At 33.6% G+C, this 20037-nt stretch overlaps 1 protein-coding gene across 2 annotated transcripts in view; it reads right to left on the reverse strand.

The window, feature by feature from the left end:
- Window positions 1-20037, reverse strand: part of LOC129231382 (arylsulfatase B-like) — a 101106-nt gene that overhangs the window by 26642 nt on the left and 54427 nt on the right. Inside the window, exons 4-7 of one of the 2 annotated variants that reach the window (XM_054865680.1) lie at window positions 18168-18302; window positions 14020-14100; window positions 10867-10992; window positions 5845-5971 (exon numbers count right to left, since the gene is read on the reverse strand). In XM_054865680.1, the coding sequence (XP_054721655.1) occupies window positions 5845-5971; window positions 10867-10992; window positions 14020-14100; window positions 18168-18302 (469 nt within the window). Of the gene's footprint in view, window positions 1-5844; window positions 5972-10866; window positions 10996-14019; window positions 14101-18167; window positions 18303-20037 lie in introns of both variants that reach the window. The other variant, XM_054865679.1, reaches the window with a different exon arrangement.

Below are 20037 nucleotides of genomic sequence, written 5' to 3' on the forward strand. Positions count from 1 at the left end.
AATGAATCAATTTCCTTCTTCATATTAATATCATTTCTTGCAAAGACAATTATAATTGTAAACTGTTATAACAATTTCATGCAAATTCAATTTTATTTTTATGTATAGGCCTTATTTCAAACTAAAGGAGGTATTTTGTACTGACAGCTTCAGTGTTTAAGAAGTTGATTTTCGTACAAAGTTAACTAGTATGCTGTGAGCGCGGGCCGAGCTATCCCTACCCGAAAGACACCAGATTTGTATCAAAAGTATCACAGGTTCGATAACAACAACAGTTAAAGATCCACCTTGTGAGCTAATTTGACTTGTGCTTGTTAAATCTGTCGCGGTTGGTCAGTAGTCTTCCTCGTTTCCATTTCAAATCAATACTTCTGGAGTTTTTGATCTGGTGTTACTTGCCTCCTGGTCTGGATCAAAACACGGAGCCTCAGGACCCTATGAACCAATGAAACCCCCTATAGGCACGGAGATCGGAGAACCTTGCAGTGGGAAGTTAAGTATGTAGTGGACATTATGATACTTTCTTCTGTAAATTTCACTTGAACAACGGATATTTACGGACTTTCGCAATTAACAAATTTTTTAGTTATGGCAGCATTTGAACTTTGCGTATTATATAAACCAGGTGGGAGCAATTTTTATTCGTGGAGGAATTTCAAATTTATGTAGTATTATCGCAACCAAGTTGCATAGATTAAGTGTCTTGGCCACAGTTCTAGTTCAGGGGCTCGCAGGGGCTGAATCATGCAAGAGAACATAGGTTATGTAGGACAACAAAAGCCCTCGACGCACCTCCCTTCTTTGAGCAATCAATCGATGCTAAAGTCAACTAAAAGTTAATTTAAATATATTTCAGTTAAGGTTCCCTCGCACTTTAGCTTTCTTTTTTTAAAAATAATACATTTATTTTTGAGAAAAAAGCTATCTTTTTGCTTTGAAACCCCTTGGAAATGAAGGAGGGCAAAACTTTATCAGCTCTTCTCCCATTGTGATGCATATGAGCTCCAATGTTCATGGGAATCCTTGTATTATTTTTTCAAATACAGCAGTTAGAATAATAGCGGAAATCATTTGGATGGGCCACCCTCTAAAGAGATTGCAGCCAAAACTAATCATTACTAGTTCACAAGGGAGTGCACATTTAGCTCAACTACATATTGCGTTTTGTATTGCGTTTTGAGTTAGAACACCCACAATAAATCGGTCAGATACATGCAAAAACAAACATTTGGACAGATAATTTCCAAATAAGTTCAACGTTCAGAGAGAAATATATTTCTGTTTGTAATTTCTTTTTATTTTATATGTGAAATGCATATTTGTAAAATATATATATATATATTTCCCTGATTAAAATAAATTGAATTGAATTGAAATTGAATTGAACGTTCAGCAGACCTTAAAACTTAATAATCGATCAAAATACGAAAATTTTCACGTGATTAATAGTTGCTTCTATTCGAATGATTTTTCAGCATTATCACTTGACTACCAGATCGTTAAAAGTTTGTCTTAAAATCATAAACAATGATGGGGTTCCTTGAGGTAAAGGCAAAGCACTAAGGTTTCCGTGGCCTAAAAAGTTTGGGAACCGCAGATCTAGATAGACTTAGAATACAAAGTAAATTCTTTCTTTTTATGCTACATTTTTCCTTCCGAAATAATTTTTTCTGTATAATTGTATCAATTTAAAACATTAATAAACCACCTTTTTTTTTTTTGCAGCAGCAGCAGCGTTAGCAGTAGTTACATTGTTTTTTAAGATTATCCACTTTTAGTGTCTATCTATTTCAACAGTATAAAACTCGGAACTTTAGTAATGAATGGCTTGCATGATCTACATAGATTTAGAACACTAAGCACTTTCTTTCTTTCTATGCTACATTTTTCCTACTAAGATTTTTTTTTTCTGTATAATTATTTTCAAAGATTTTTTTCTCTTTTACTAAATCTATTTTCTATTTCGACAACTTTATCCATTTCAACAGTAAAACTAATGGAACTTTAAAAAGTAATGACTTGTATAATTCAGATAGACTTAGAACACTAAGTAATTTCTTTTTTATTATGCTGCATCTCTCCTGCCAATCTGTCTTTTTCTACATAAATTGTATCAATTTAAAATATTAATAAAAACAACTTTTTTTTTTTTTTTTTTTTGCGCACAGCAGCATTAGCAATTGCTGCATTATTTTTTTAAAGATTGTTCCACTTTTAGTGTCTATCTATTTCAACAGTAAAACTCAAGAAACTTTAATAATTAATGACTAGCATAATCCAGATGGACTTAGAACACTAGGAAATGAGCGAAAAAAACACCATATTACAGAATATCTATATCTTTGCGTGCGTTTCAGCAGGAGACCCAAGGCAGGATTGCAACGCAGTCTGCCGTGTATGTAACCAGATGACAGACATAAAATCATTATTTTTTTTCCCAACATTGTTTTGCAACCAGTTTTGTTTTTCAAAAAAAAAAAAAAGCGAATTTAAGTTAAGTACAATCTTAACACATCGACTTAGATACTCAATTAGTGCTGTTCATGATATCTCGTGTTTTTACGCGGGAGTTACTTAAGCAATGTTATACAGGGTGTATCTGAAGTGCTTCAACAACTTCAGAGGAATGATACTGCTTATCAAGAGAAGCAAAAAATGCAATGAAAACACGGGGTCGTAAATGATGTTTAAAGGGTGAAAATCGAGAAAATACGTCCAGGGCAGTCGCTAAGAATAAAAAAAATGGGAGGGAATGTATGCGATTAGCGACCCATAAATTGTTTCAAACGCATGTTTTAAAATGCAGAGAGAAATGATTTAGCTTCCGGTTTAGGAGGGAGTCATATTACTAGACCTTAGTATTATTAATATAAACTTAATCGCACGGATAATATTCAGTCAGAATAAACTTCTTTTAAAGCACAGTGTAGCCTTAAATGGCTGTGCACTATTAAATCCTAATAAAACCAACCAAAAATAAAGGGCGACGGGGGTTAATTCCCGGCAATTTTTCGAAATTCAAGTTTTAAAACGCAGTTTAAAATTATCGTTTATGTTGGCGAGAGGAGGAGGGTTCCAGGGAGCCTCCCCCGGTATTTTTTTGAAACTGAAGTTCCCCAAAACACGACTGCACATTACATTCGATTATGTTAGGGAAGGAGGGGTCAGGAGACTCCCCCCCCCGGGAAGTTTTAGAAACTGTCGTTCAAAAAAATGCAGCTTTAGACGTTCTATGGTGACATTAAGGAAAGGAAAGATTCGGGGGCTATCCCCCAGAAATGCTTTAAAATTGAAGTCTTAAAAACGCTACTGTTGGCTTACTATGTCGAAAGTTACTGCACTGTCAATTTCTTGAAATTAAAGCCCAAAAATCGTACCTTAAAGCAAACCTTCTATCAGAGCCGTCCGAAAGGAAGGGGAGGGGAGCGAGCATGGTGGTCCCCTCAGGAGCCATTAATTTCAGGTTACCGCATGGTAAACTTGATGTCTGTCTATTTTGCATTTTAAATATTGTTCCGCATTTAAAATGTTAATATATTATGAATTTTAATAATAGATTAATTTCTTGTCTATTATATGATCACAATCAAAATTCAGTTCCATATGCCCCCCCGTAGGCTGACCTGAAATATCCCATCCCCTTCTTTCCCTAGGAAAAAGGAAAAGAATCAAACTTAATTTGACAAACCAACTAACGACTTTGAAACGAGTACGTCCTAAATTTAAAAATTAAGACTTTTGACAAAATTGCTGAATTTTTGTATTATTTTAGTTATTCGTTGCGATAACAGGGGAAGATAGCGATCTATTGAAAATATTTCATCTTTATAAGATCCTTGGACATAATTATCACATGTAAATTAGCAATAGTAGATCTCGTTGTATATTAAAAAGAAAAAAAAAAGAGCTTTATTTATTTTCACGCGCAACAACACTAGAATCGTATGAGAGCAAACGTTGCCGATTGGTTTCTGTATTTCACATCCAAAACTTTCAATGCACGCGTTGTAATGAAAAAAAAATTAAAAATACTGAAACCCGATTAGAGAAAAAAAAACACAAAGAGGTAAGAAACATAGTAGGTGCTTATTGATATCGTCTTATTGAGTAAAACAAGTCGTTTGATACGTTAGATAATTCTAATTATTTATTTCGTTTGAAATCCTCTTTCACTTCCACATTAGTTACATTATAGTTCAATTCAAACGTCGTAGTCGTTTGCTGTCAAATACAAATTATTTTTCTTTTTTAACTAACTGACAACGCACGACTACGGTACATTTGAATTGAATTATAATGTTCTTTATGTTGATGGGACAGAGGATTTCAATAGAATTAAATAAATAGGAATATCTAATACAATATCAAAAAAGTTGTGTAATGTTGTTTTGCAACCAATTTTGTTTTTCACAAAAACTGAATTTAAGTAACGTACAATCTTAACACACCATACGAACAAAACGACACACTGGGTGGTTCGTGAAACCTCCCGCTTTTTACGCGGGAGTAAGTTAAAGAATGTTATACAGGGTGTATCCGATTTGCTTAAACAATTTTCATTACGCAATAAATTACGACAATTCACAATTCATTCAATACATAATGTCATTAAAATCAAATGACTTGTTTTGCTCAATAAGTACCTACCTTGTTTATTAGCCTTTTCTCCCCGGAGTAGGGTTGCAGTTTTTTAAACTTTTTTAAAAATATATTTTGTTTTAACCTGTGACACGACAACAAAAAGACGGGTGATATAATAGCGTGAAGTAATTTATACTTAATAATTAAACATTATAAACCAAGACATTCGTGATGAAACAATTGCTCAGTGTAAGGAATTAGGATAAAGTAAACCGCTTTCTCTATCCGCACGTACCAACAACGCTGCGCTGTACTGTACAGCATAGGCGTAGTTAATATTAGTGTGGGATAAAGGTGCAAAATTGTAATAATATGTGAGGATGAGAGGGAAGTGTGTGTAGTGTAAATAAGGTATATAATTTTGCTGTACGTAATTTACCAATATACTCGACTATATATTAACTGATGAATATATATTACAAAAACAAATGGTGGTTAAATCATCAAATAAATCAATTTATTTAAAACCCGCACTAAAAGAAAAGAAAAAAAAAAAAAGAAGAAGAAATCAGTTAATATCGGGGTTTACAAGGCAATATCGACTCCTCATATTTTTGAAGTCGGTTAAAATGTAGCCTATGTTACCAGGACCATAATAACAAATCGATTGACGCCTTATTCATCAAAATCGGATGAATTGTTTAGGCATTACGAAGGAAGCATACGAGAATACTAACATACATTGACTGCTAAAATCGTAACCCTTCCTTTTGGCTTCGCAGTAGTCGGGTAAAAATAATTGAGGAAGCCATTTCCAAAAATGTGGGACGTGATGGGGAAATGGTGGTCATATTTATATTCAGGGGATCATGTTATATAAGAATCAGTAAGAACGGTGCCAGAAGCACTTTGGAGATATTTTTTTGCCTCACAGTGTAAATGACACAAATATTACCGTCATATACAACTTCCATTCTTATACAGCTTCTTTTGACTTAAATTTCTTACTTTTATACCTTTTGCAGCGTACTCCTTTTTTTTTTTTTTTTCAAACTTCTAAACTGCAGTACATTATTCATTCTGCAACATCTTAAAACTTCTAAACAGAAAAATAATTTTCCTTTCCTTCAAATCTTTGCTTTCCTCGCTCCAAAGGGTTCGCGTTTGACGTATATGAAAGGTAAACGGTGTTTGAATTCAGTTTAGCGCTTGAATATAACAGGGAAAATGATGTAGAGAATGAAATGATTTATATTGTCTTACCAGCAAACAGTCTTCTTTTTTCATCTGAAATGTGATTGTTTCTTTCGAAAAGTTCCGCTGGTGTTTGTAGAGGATAGAATGGATTTCCGGTATGACAAGCAGCATGTGACATGAAGAGAAATAGAGGCTAAAAAATGAGGGAAGATTCAATGTAGCATTTAGTAACAAAATATAAGTAATGTTTAAATGCATCTATGCAAGTACCAAATAAATCAGTGGCTCTCAACCTTTTTTAACCCACGAACCTGTTTTTGTGTTTCATTAACTATGCGCAACTTTAAAAAAAATATTTTAGTTTTATTAAAACGGGTTGTACTAGTAAACGTTTAACCGTTAAACTCTTTAAGTTAAATTAAATACAGATAATTTAACAAAGTTATTAAAACAAGTAATTAAAACAAAGATTTTTATTTTGATGGTCATTTTATTATAAAGTTTTATTGGTCAGGCATAAAATTAAAAATATCTGAGACTTGCGTCTTGGTCACACACACACAAATAAAGATGCGAATCATCCTCAAATTAAGCTTGTTTCTATCCTTGTTTTCCAGGTTAGTTAAACTGGGAAACACTTTTTTGTTGCCTTTAACCCCAGAAGGTATTTCCTAGCAATATCTGCTAGTTCTTCATATTCCTTTTAATTTAAAAGACAAGAAAATAATTTTCAAAAAAGGAAAAAAAAAATATCTTTGTAAGACTTTTATTTCAATGTACACTGTAAAAAATCTCGGAAAACTCTCTGAATATACAAAAAAGTTTTCCGTAATACACAGATTCGTACGCCCTCCGCAGTTTTCTGCTATAATCAAAAACGTTTCCCGTTTAGCAAGAAAGTAAGAGTCGACGCATGCGCAGCTCTCACGGCAATTTTATAGTCCAGCAGCAAAACTAAACTGAAACTTTCGAAAGCACGCAATGAAAACAAGTGCTGACTCATGTATGCGAAGTAACACTCATCAAGGGGATTAGTAGAAGTTTTGTTCCTCGCATGAATTCACTGAAGATAATTTTAAAGTCTTATATTTTCTTGCATATGTATCGTCATGAGATTGAATTTGAAGCTATGTCACTTATTTTTAAGTACGAAGTGCAAATTCTCGACGCATGCTCGCAGAAGGAATACAAACTGAAATTAAAAACCAAATAACTGCCGAGAGGACGCCATCTAAATTCATTGCGTCGCATAACTTGTGTAGGTAATTCACTTTTTTCTTGGATACTTTTCTTCTTTCTATACCAAATGGGTAATTTTTGTTGGCAGAATTTTATTCTGTCATAAAAATCACCTTTTTGGTGACCAAAGCCTGCAAAAGACCACCACCGACGAATAGGTAAGTCGCTTTGCAACTCTATTACTTTAAAGAGATTTAGTTCATATAAATCTCGTTAAAAAAAAAACTATTTTCTTCAGTATTATTTTTTTGTTGTGAACTATTGCAATTTGAAAATATTTTACATTATATAGAACACATATTTAAAGTGCAAGTGTGTCTAGTTTTATTCTGTAAAATTTATGAATTGAAGATTATAAAAAAATTTAAATAAGTGTTATTGTGTACTTTGTTTTTATGTGTCAATCTCAGTTAATATTTGGCTGAACATTTATGTATCAAGCATTATGAATTAAATGTTATAATATGCAAATTGTCAGGTTTGATAGTTCGTCTTTAAGGTTGCATGTTTTCATTCTCTTGTAAACAGTGTAGCTAGATTGTATTGAAGTAAAAAAAAAAAAAAAAACTATCTCTTGTAATTAGGAACATAGTGCTTCAGTATTATCTAAATGACGATATCTCTTTAAATATTTGCATTAGCGAAACGCTTTAAATTAGTTAAATGTGTATTAATTTATTTAACAAATAGATACATATATGTATTTAAAAGTGTCTTCATTTTTTTCGTTTTACGAGCCTCAATTTTACCAAAAGCAAAATAAAAAAAAAAGACTTAATAAAATAATTTTGTATTTTTACACCATATTAAAGTATTTGACTTATAATTTATATGATACTTTGATTTATAATGTATATGATACTTTGATTTATAATGTATATGATGTTGCTTTTTCAAGGGGGGGTGGGCGCTTCATAGCATTTTATGGGTGCACCATCACTCTTATGGTGGGGGGGGGGGGGGCGGGGTATTCTTGTATATATGAAATGGAATAATCATGTAATAGAGTTCAATGTTTTAATAAATAAAATATATAATGCATTTTGCGCACACTGTAAAAATAAAATCAGTAACCTATTTTGAATAAGTATTTATATTTGTGATGAGATGGAAAAGGGCAAGAACAGAACAATCAACCCGAATGGTTCCAGCAGGGGGACTTGGTGTCATATTTAAATTCATCAATTTCTCTGTTGGTACTTTTCGGTACACTTTGTTCGTCAGAGAAATTGACTTGAGGTGAACGAATTTAGGAACGCGAAGGGTAGGTAAGTCCTGTCAAATTTTATCCGAAGATAAAAGCTATCAAGTTTGATACAAGATATGTTTTTAAGTTCTGCATTAAAAATACAATATGTTGATAGTTTTGTCTTGAAAATATTGAGAGAAAAACTGAAGTTTAAGACTGTTTAACAAACAATCCCCACTTTTCAGAAGGTACCCCCACTCCAATTCCCCGACGATTTTGTGATTAGGAATGAAACTACTAGATTATTTTATAATTTTTCAAAAATTTATAACTGTGCATATGTTATGCTGTTAACCATGCTATTTGTCATTAGAAATTCCAAAAAAAAAAAAAAAAATCCACGAATGATTCTAAAATTGCTTGTATTATTGCTCTTAGATATGAAAGAATTGAAACTGATATGGTATGCAATACTATAATAAAGAATTATATTTTAGAAAAAATCACGGAAAAAGTTTTTGAAAATTGTTTGGAGAATTCCGAAATACTCGGAAACGTTTTCGAAACTTTCATGAACCACAGCTGCACAGAATACTCAGAAACATTTCTGGAAATTACGGAAAGAGGATTCCGAAATACTCAGAAACGTTTCTGAAAATTACAGAAAGAGGATTCCGAAATACTCAGACACGTTCTGGACATTACAGAAAGAGGATTCCGAAATACTCAGAAACGTTTCTGAAAATTACAGAAAGAGGATTCCGAAATACTCAGACACGTTTCTGGACATTACAGAAAGAGGATTCCGAAATACTCAGAAACGTTTTTGAAACTTTCATGAACCACAGCTGCACGATATACTCAGAAACGTTTCCGGATTTTTTTTACAGTGTAGGATCATACAGTAGTAATCACACTTTTTTCACCATTAAATTTTAGCATATTTGAGCAAAATTTTGTATACTTTTTGGTAGTTAACCACATACCTCTTGCAGGTTTCCGCGAGCCGCAAGCGATACGCGTACCACTGGTTGAGAATCACTTGCATACCACAATGAGGATACCTACAATCAATCCGTATCCGAAATATCTTATGTCAACTATGTACGCATTTTTGTCCTTTATAAATATTATTATACGAAACTTATAGCTTAACAGTTGTTAGAGGAAATCTATTTACTTTCAAATCCGAGCGCTCGCCATTCAAAAAAGCAAAGCGAAGGAATCTTTTTTTAACTTTTCAATAAGCATTAAAAATTGAAAATACAAATCAGCGTTAGAAGCACAAAACAGCAATAAAAATTTCAGACACGTTTTTCAAGCTTATAAGGAACTTCCTTTTCACTGCAAAAGATGCGAGCTTATGGAGGAAAAGACATTTGATAAAAGATTTCTTTTGTCCTATGGTTAAGCAAAATTAAAGGGATTTTTTAAAAAAGTTTTCAACATTAAAAGTAGAATATTTTATGTGTATGAATTTATTATGCAGGATCATTTTCAGTAGATATGTTAATGCTTCATTTTACACTTAATGTAATAAGTTATCCCTCCTCTTAAAATGCATAAATATGCTTTGCCAATATCTTAATAGAGAGAACAAACAATTCTAAAGCAAATTTTTTACAGAATCTCAATTTTAATACAATTATTTTAATCACTGCTCACCAAAAAAGACATAATTTAATTTTTCTGTACTAAATTTTCTCATTAAGATGTCTTGTACCAACAAAACTGTTTTCATTGATGCAGTCATTTCTGAAGTAAATATTGTAAAATGAAGAAAATAATTATAAAATTAACTTCCAAAACTTAAATTATATTTTCAAGATTAAAACTCATTGGCGGTAATATCCCTTCTTGCGCTGTTGACAGAAACACAAATAGTTTCAGATGTAAATTATTCAAAAATTAAATTTTTTTTTAAACTTTCAAAAATGTGATACTCAGATTTATTGAAAGGATTTCAAAGCGTTCGCAAACTATTGTTACAGTGTAAGAAAAATTCAAAACATCACTGATTATTTCCAGGCAACGTTCCGGTATTTAACGGATTTCCACCCGTTTCCTGTGAAAAACAAGTTTCTTTGCAAGCAGTTTCCTGAACTGCTCCAAGTTTCAAGAATGCAGGCTTTTCACTGGTGTGAAATTTTTTTTATCTACCAGTATGAGTACATTTTCATCTTCTTTATTAGGTGTTTTGCCTTTCGAAACTGACTGGGCCTCAAACGAGAGCGAATTACAGTCCCTGGCTACTGTAGCTCCTTCGGGACTGCCTTACCTTTGGTAATACTTGTAAAAATAATTTAGGAGCTTTCCTGGTAAATTAGGAATGTGCCAAGCTATTACTATAAACATATCTCGGTATTCTTAGAAAGTTCCTTAATTATTCCAGAGACTGGCTTTGATATGGAAGGTTTTGGAACTCTTCAAAAACATTCCAGGCTCATTCTACGAAGGTTACTGACTTTTAACAGGAAACTCATCTACTTTTTGCCAGATAATTTACTGGCAGAAATTAGGTGCCCATTATTTTGCCAGAACGCTTTTGAGTTTTTTCAGAGCGTATTTTATCTCTCAAGTTTACCTTTAAACTAATTAACTACCACCTATATCAAACAATAATGATACTGGAAGTAAAGTATGATAATGTTTAGTCAAACCTTTGAGGCATTGTGTTCATCGAGGACGCTTAGTGCTCTATCTGTGAATACGTTTGTTGCATATTCTCCTCGGAAGTCGCGCACAACTTCTTCATTCTCCCACAAATCGATTCCAAACATAGCTTTCTTCTTAAAACATGCATCATTACAAAAAAAGAAAGAAAATCACTCAAGACATTTCGAACAAAGGAACTGTTTTCAATAAAACATAAAATAAAATTTTAAAAGACAAATACAGTAGAATCTCGATAACTCGAATCTTATAACTCAAATATTCCTTTATCTCGTAGTTTTCATTGGGCCCAACCTCTTAAGACTGTTTTAGAAACTTCCCATAACTCGAATATTTTAGCATGTCCCTTGGGACTTCGAGTTATCGAGAGTTGACTTTAAGTTGCTAAGGATTAACTTTGATTAATCAAAACAATTGCAACTGAGGTAAATGTATCAATAACTGACCACTTGGGGACATTAAGTTAGTTACTCAACACAAGTTTTCCATAATTTCATCATAAGATTATTTATTTATCGTTGTTCGAACCTTCGACATCATTTTTAACACATAAAATCATCAAAAGGGTACCTAAATTTTAAAATAAATAAATAAATTTTAAATTTCTCTATGCTCCCGTAATGGGCATGCTAGTACCAGTAATAGACCCTTCTAAATTGGTTTGCTGCAATATGTATGCAAAAATAGTTTCTCTGTTCAGTGTATTTAAATAATGAAGAAGTACGATCATCAAAGCAATTAAGCCCAGGGCCTGATTAACGCACGGTCCGGCGGGTCCGCGGACCTGGGCACCACAAATTTAGGGGCACCAAAATAGCCTAGCCTGAATTCACTTACTTACTTCCTTTTTTTTTTATTTTAAAGCTCATTTTACTTTTTCTCAACTTTAAGGGAGAGGAGGCTCAAATTTTTTTAAAAATCAGCTCAAAACCTCTTAAAGTTAAAAACATTTCGCATAAAGAAGTCGTTGTCCCTTAGCTCTGGAATTTCAAAATAATTACTCGGATGACATCGATGAACATTTTCCAGAAGAATTAACACACTTTCAAATTTTTGCAAAAGGTAACCCTTCTCCTGGAGAATGTTTTAAAAGGATAAGATCACTAAATATTACACATACATTTCCGAATGTGGATTCACCCCTGCAAGCTTCTTCTTACCTTGCCTATCAGCAGCTGTTCCAGTGAACGTTCCTTTTCATTTTTGAAAAGAATAAAAAATCATTTGAGAAGCTGCGTCTCTCAGGATAATTTACAGGCGTTTTCCTTATTGACCATTGAAAATTCTGTGACATCAAACATAGATTTCAATTATTTGATCGACACATTTGCCTCTGTTAAAGCCAGAAAGAAGCTTTTTCAAAGCTTGATGTCAGAATTAGTAAGATTTTTTTTGCAGTTTTAAATTGTTTTTTAATTCTTTTTCGCCATAAGAGGCAATTTTAACTGTGATTAGTTTGGTGACTATCAAGTGTTTGGTATTCAAATCCTAGATTTCCTTTTAAATGTAGTTTCCAGTATTTAGGTTTCTAGTATGAAACATTGACTTTAAAATTGTGCGGATTTTCTCATGTGGGGGGGGGGGGGCACCAACATCTACTCAGGACCTGGGCCCCAGTTTGGCTCGATCGGGCCCTGATTAAGCCCTTTGTTTAGTGAACCAATTTGTTTTGTTAGTAATGAGCCATAAGTATGCCAGTAATGGTTCACCCAAGTGTATCAACAACGGGCCATTAGGATCATTACTGGTTCTAATTATCATAGAGCAAAATCATGTTAAATCTTGCAGACTGGCTGATTAGCCACCACAGGTCAGTCATAACCCGGGTTCAAAGCGTAGAAGGCCAACGCCTTAAACATCACGACACCAGCCGACTCTCTACTGCTACTACTACTACTACTAATAATAATAATAATAACAATAATAATAATAATAATAATAATAATATTAATAATAATAAAAAGTTTTTAATACTCATATCAGTTTTTAATATTTTAGTTAGTAAATGCAATTATTAGTAAAAAATTTCATTGAATTAAAAAATATAAACCGCGAGGAGGAAGAGAATTTGCTGGCAAAAAAGAAAGATATATGAGAAAATACCGAAAAAACAGCAATATTTCATACATCCTTTTTTATTGAAGTCTCATTGTTTGAGCGAGATTCCCGCCATCAACTAGTGAAAGCGTCTACAAATTTTTACTTTCTTTCCATTGTTTCCACAGATGTAGGCCAAAAGATCAAAGAATTCTTATCTTTTGTCTTACATTTATGAGTATCATGAAAATTGATGTTTTTTCTACACACTTCTTTGATGTTTTTGCCGTTGATATTGCTTTTTATTGCTCTTGATGCAACGTAAATTAGACATCCGCAAGTATATTTACCACAAACTGAGAAAATGCAGCATGTATAAACCAGGTGAAAATTGCTACGTTAGTTTTCTGTCTTTTACAGCCCCATATTTTTTGATGTTGAAGGCACGAAAAAATACATGTGTCATGTCTTTAAAAGAGGCGATTGGTTTTAAACTTATAAAATTCGACTGATACTCTACGTTTTCGTTTTCTTACACATCAGAATGATTAAACAATGCACAAAAGAAATACAAACGTTGTTTGTACGATTCTGAACAGGGGGAAACATGTGCCCTATTTTATTTTTTAACGTGGTTCTAATCTTTAAAAATATCCATAATTTGAGGAAATGGCTCTAACTTATATTGGAGGACTTTAAAGTACATTTATTCAACATAGAATCATCTGCAAATTAATATGTTTAAATCACATTTTTTTTTTTTTTAAGTTTGACAAGACAAAAAACTAAAACAAACAGACAATTAAAACAAAAACAAATTCTTTACTTTGACAGCCGTTTTATTTCTTTTTGATGATCGTCTTACGCTCTCAAGATCCGAAAAAGTTCACGAAAAGATTAACTTAGGAGAAACCTGGGACTCCACACCCCAAGCGAAGCATGTGGAGTTTCCATTTTTATTAATCAAGCAGAAGACAAAATCAGTTGCTAATGACATGACTATTTGAATAAATAAATAATAAAAATATTCTGAATAGTTATAGCGATGCTATATTAAAATTGTTGCATTATTATAAAATATGATGTAAACATAATTTACCTACATTTCCTGGGATTCCCATTAACTTCGTGTTAATTTCTGCATCAGGCGCTATTTCACCTTCGATTGTTACATTTTCGAGAATCTGTCAAAACGTATATAAACATTAGAAATTGCAGTTAAAATTAAAATCTCAATTCATAGTGCTTATGAGATAGTATTTAAAAATAACACACTGAGTCATCATATTTCTCAAATTAATTAGCTTATATTTTTAATGGCATTTTCAACAGAATCCATTATACACAAAGTTAGAAGAGTTGAGAGCGGCGATAATGATGTAGAAACCTTTCAAAAATACTCATAATGAGAAAAAACGTAAACAAAAACCTTTATTTCATTAAGAATTAACTGATTATTCTATCATTGATGAAACTAATAGTTGCAAACTTGCCCCCACCGTAAATGGTTGATGGTACTTGTCGCGCACAGGAATATTTTTCATTTATGGGACGATCAAAGTGTAATTTAAAATGTCAATCATTGATTAAAGTAGATGTTAACAATACGTAACCAACTTTACATTCATGATACATTCTCTTTGTCATTTTCACAACATTTTTAAAACCAAGTGCGTCCATACATGATGGAAGGATGGGACATTTTTATTGTTCTTGGAATTAATTTTTAAATTAATTCTTTAATTGTTACCATCAAATTCATACTTTTAAACATTTTAAAGTATTATGTTTTTTTATTCTGAAACTTACAATGTTCACTATAAAAAAAAAATCCGAAACATCATTGATTACTTCCGGGTATTGTCCGTTTTTTACGAGAAGGCACTTCGCTACGCCTCCTCGAACGCAGAGCTCCATTTTACGCGGGAGTGATCGGTAAGCAGGGTGTTTGGATTTATCCACGCGCTTCTAAAGGAGACAAGACATCCTTAACTTGGGCGTGCATTTTAATGTGCAAAAAAGTCTTAGGGTCCTTTACATCACTTGCTTGACTTGTCACATGTCATTTTAGTTATTCTTCCATTTTAAAAACTGCTGCTTTTACAACAAAATGCTATGATTCGAATATACCTTTTGCCGAAAACAGCGCAATAGAATTATCGAACACCACGTGACGAGGGAGGAGTCAAGTGCCTTCTCCTGAAAAACGGACAATAACGTTTCTGTATTTCAAGGGTCTACATTAAATTCCTGTGAAAAACAAGTTTTTTTTTTGAGAAAAAGTTTCCAGAATTGCAACAAGCTCCATGAATGGCATTTTTACACTGCGGTTGAAAAACTATTTTATGTACCAGACGGAATTGCTTGAAGTTTCGTCCTAACTTCGACCATATTCGCTGCAGGAACTTTCCTGGCAAATCAGGAAAGGGCAAAAATATTAATTTATACATAAAAAAAGTTTTCTCTAAAGGTTTCTGAAATATTCCAGAAACGTGATTGGCTTTGATAGAGAAGTTTTTGGAACTTTTCAGAGAGATTCCAGGTTAATTTCAGGAAGGTTACTAACTTTTAACGGCAAAATTTCTTGGTTTTTGCCAGAAATGTTACTGGCAGAAATTAGGCATATTAGCTGCCCATTATTTTCCAGGAACGTTTTGGAACTGTTTTTAGTGTTGCAACTGTAGAAAATGACTTGTAAGCGATGTTTTTGTTAAAACTATCTCATCCATATATACTATCCTCTACTGGTACTGCTATGAGAGAAATAGGTGCTCGTAACAAAAGGAAAATCATGCCAATAGATAATCAATATTTGTTCTTCTAGTGTAAAGATACCAAAATCACCCAGGAGGAACTGAAGCGTTATACTGTTAAAAATAATCCGAAACGTTACTGGAAAACAACGAGAAGCTAATGTGCCAATTTTTCTGCTATATCAGGAAAAAAAGTCTCCAGCGAAAGTTAGTAAGTTTCCTGAAATTAATCTGGAATCTCTCTGAAAAGTCCAGAAGTCTTCCCAATCGAAGCCAGTCATGATTCTGGGAGAATTTAGGAACCTTCTTTGAATGTGCCATGAATGTGTATTAATATAATGTGTTAATAGCATTAGTTGGGCACATTCTCGATATACCAGAAAAGCTCCTAAATCAAATATGAGCGAAGCTACGACGGCATTACAAGAATTTCTTTCACAGCCACAATATCCAGAGACTGCACTTCAACACTGATTGACGCGCAATCAATCCGGAGAAGCGGTACATAAGCTGAAGGAGAAACACCTAACAAAGAAGTTTAACACATTTTTACACTGTTAGATAAAAATGTTTTCATCACAGTGTAAAATAGGGATTAATCACAGACCAGTTTCCATAGGAAACTGGTGTAAAACCTTGGAATCCCGGAACATAACCCAGAAGTAATCAGTGAAACTTCGGATTTTTTTTTACAGTGTAAATATCAAAAACAGCTCAATCTATATTTTTTTAATTATAAAAAAGACAAAAAAAAAAAAAAAAAAAAGTTTCAAGCTCTACTCACTGAAATTTTCCAAATCTATTTATTTTCGTTTAAATAACCTCTGGATACCACTTCCTTTTTCTTTTCTATTTTTAATTAGCAGCAGGAATCTAAACCAGCTCAATCCATTAAAAAAAAAAAAAAAAACCAGGAGATACCCAAAATAAAAACTTTTACTCTCTACCCACTTAGATTTCCCAAATCTATTTATTTTCGTTTGAATAACCTCTGGGGTATCAGTTCTTTTTTTATTCCTTTTTTGAAGTAGCAGCAAAAATCAAAACCAGCTCAATTCATCTTTTAAAAAAATACAGAGAGGGGGAAAAAAAAACCTTCACGCTCTACCCACTTAGATTTTCCAAATCTATTTATTTTCGTTTGAATAACCACTGGGGTGCCACTTTCTTTTTATTTTCTTTTTGAAATTAGGAGCATTCTTTAGTTAGTTACATAAAAATTATATTGTTTGAACTGGTTTCGAAATAAATCGGCCATTTTTGTAAATTTCCATTCAAACACTCCAACTAATTTCATGCAGTATCCATCGATGTACTATAACTAGATGCACAACTCCGTAGCGGCAAGCATTGGCTGCCATTGAACGCGCAAATCGGATAATTAAACGGGCAAAAAAGTAGCTTACGATAATGCACTGTTACGATAACGCTGTTTGCTTTCAATCTAACGGCAAAAAGTTGTTTGCGCGCATACGCTTTTCAAACACTTGCCCTCCTAATAGTTGGTCATGGTGCTCGTGGAAACGGTTTTCCGATCTCAATTTATGCCATGTACTAACCGAATCAAAAGTGTGAGTTGATTAAGCAATTTATTATAATAGTGTTGTTGATGTAATCCATGCGTTTTGACAGTTGCCGTTCAGTATAGGAAGCATGGATTGCGTTGGTTTTGAAAAGGAATCGGGGTTTTGGCAGCCGTTTTCTACCTGGTTAAGAGGTATTCGTTCCAACTCGTTTCGTGCGTGATAGTGTCTACAAAAATTACGATCTGTAAAATAGAAACACTTTTGAAATTTCATAGAATTTGATTCCTCAAATATTCCCCAAAATTATTTTAGCAACCATAATTGCTAAAATTTTTCCTTCTTAGGCACTGATTTGAAGTTACCTTTTAATGGTGATTTTTTAAGAGTAAGAATAAAGAATTGTCCAACACCTTTATTATTTTTTTTTTACTTTCTCCCCCTGTGTCACAAAGTATCACACTTCACTCCTGTCCTTCCTTAGTCACATATCATGCTATATTTTTAAATATATTGTTACAAAATACGTTTTATTTCTACCAAAATCGGTGAAGTCACACTTCTTTTATACCCACTCCCCCCTAGTTACAAAACTTACACTTTTCCGAACCTCCTCACTCAAAATGTGACATCATTCGTAGAAGGCCCCTAACAACATCCTTCAGTTCTTCTACATTTTAACTTTTTAGCAGTATATAAAATATTACGTTAGGTTCCTGTTTGACATTTATAATAGGAGATAAAGAAGTCGAGTAAACAGGAAGCGAATCAAGCTTTTTAATAGCAAATCGAGCTTGAATCCTTTTAATCGTGTATAATTGATTAAACTAATTAGTTTTATCCTAAAAAAATACATATGAATGAAATAGGTTCTATTTGAATATTATCTAAGAATTAGTCAAATAAGACTTAATAGAGAAAACTTAAGTTTAATGAAACGATAAATAAAACAATTTCCTAGATTCTGGTACTTACTTTTTTGGCAGAAGTCTGATCGACATAGTAACTTGTGTAATCATAGTAATCTATATTATCATTCAGAAATCCAAAGAAAGAATCAAATCCTCGTCTTGTTGGAAGAAAACTCCTTTTATAATAACCAAGATGCCACTGAAAAAAAATGAAATGAGCTAAATTGGCATTTTTAACTTCAATATTCGGGATTGATAAAAATGAGAAAAAAGACAGTAATTTAATTGTGTTTGCATTTTTTTTTTTTTTTCAATGTCATTCTTCTGGTGGATTTCTAAAATAGTCAAAAACATGACAGTAAACAATGCTAAAATAGTCTAAAAATGGTTTGAAAAGTATGAGAATGAGGTCTAAGTTTGACCCTCTTGGTTTCCTGACTTGAACATTCACAAACGTCTGGGGGATATTTCGAATCAAAACTCCGAGATCGACTTCGCCCTTGATCTGAGTTATTAGAATAAGAGACTGCTCTGCAGGAAAAATGCCTTTGCATTCCATTAAATGTTGTTTGGGATCTTTATAAATCTGTTCCACGTCGCACACAATCTGTCATTTAGTAAATACACTGCTCGACATTAATAATGCAACACCAAGAAGGTATGTTCAGAAATTTTAGTGTCATGCAAATTTTAGAGTTAACGTACATCACTCAGTTATGTAAATGATGTGAAATGCGCAAATCTCTGACGCACGTGAAGTAAGATATAAGGGATGGAACTTGCAGAATGGGCAATATTTGTGTCGCTATTTCTGACTGGAGATTTATCGAAGAAATTTTGTTGTTGTCTTGGAGGATACGTGTAACACGAGAGAATGCCACGCCGCAGTTAACGAAGGCACATCCAGCAGATAGACGATTTTACGAGGGGTATGGTGATCGGACTGAGAAGGGGAGGTTGGTCCGTACGTCAAATCGCAGCTGATACCCACATGGATGCGAACATGGTGCATCGGCTGTGCCGAAGATGGTTGGAACAACGAAATGTGGTAAGATTGAGGGGTGCCAGGGGCAGCCAGAGTGACGTCAAAACGCGTGGATCAACGCATCCACCGACAAGCTGTAGCAGACCCACAAGTCATTTGTTCCTCGATTCTGCAGCAGGTGCAAGATGTGAACCCTGAATGTTCCCGTGTCAACCAGAACCATTTCCCGTCGTTAGGTCACACGAAGTCTGCAATCACGGCGTCCGCTAAGAAGAGTGCCATTGACCCCACAACATAGACAGCAATGTTTAGTATGGTCAGGGGCGCCGACTTGGAAAAATTACTGGGGGGGGGCCGGATGTTACCGGGGTCTAGGGAGTATGTTAAAGCACGGAGCCCTCCCCCCCCCCCGAAAAAAAATTCAGATTTTTGTGCCTTGAAAATGCCAACTTACATATTTTCTGGTGTGTATAATTTATACAAACAAACATATGTGACAGGGCGTTTTCAGAGTAAAACAATCTAAAAATTGGTACACAAATTTTCTGCTTCAATTAGATCATGTCACTTGCCTTAAGTGAGGGATAATTTTACAGTTCCATTTTGTGGGGAGACGTGCAGTACCATAGCTAGGCTACGGCACTATACAAGGTAGTGCACTTGAGTTGCATGGAAAGGCACTCCCAGTGGCACCGATTCAAAACAACTATTGGGGGGAGGTTACCGTAACGGGGGCCTTGCCAGGAGAAATTTTCTAAATTTGAGATAAAAAAAAATAGTGAGTTTTAAAGTTTTTTAAGCATTTTAGAGTCATATGATCAACATTAGAACCCCAAAAACTCGACTCTCGGTAAATCGTCACTCTGAGAAAATCGACAAGACGACACAATTTTTGGCTTTGAAAAAAAAAAAATGGTAATTTTGTGAAAAGTTAATTTAATTTACAGTA

The sequence above is a fragment of the Uloborus diversus genome, chromosome 10 (assembly GCF_026930045.1).
Source record: "Uloborus diversus isolate 005 chromosome 10, Udiv.v.3.1, whole genome shotgun sequence".
NCBI classification, from domain to species: domain Eukaryota; kingdom Metazoa; phylum Arthropoda; class Arachnida; order Araneae; family Uloboridae; genus Uloborus; species Uloborus diversus.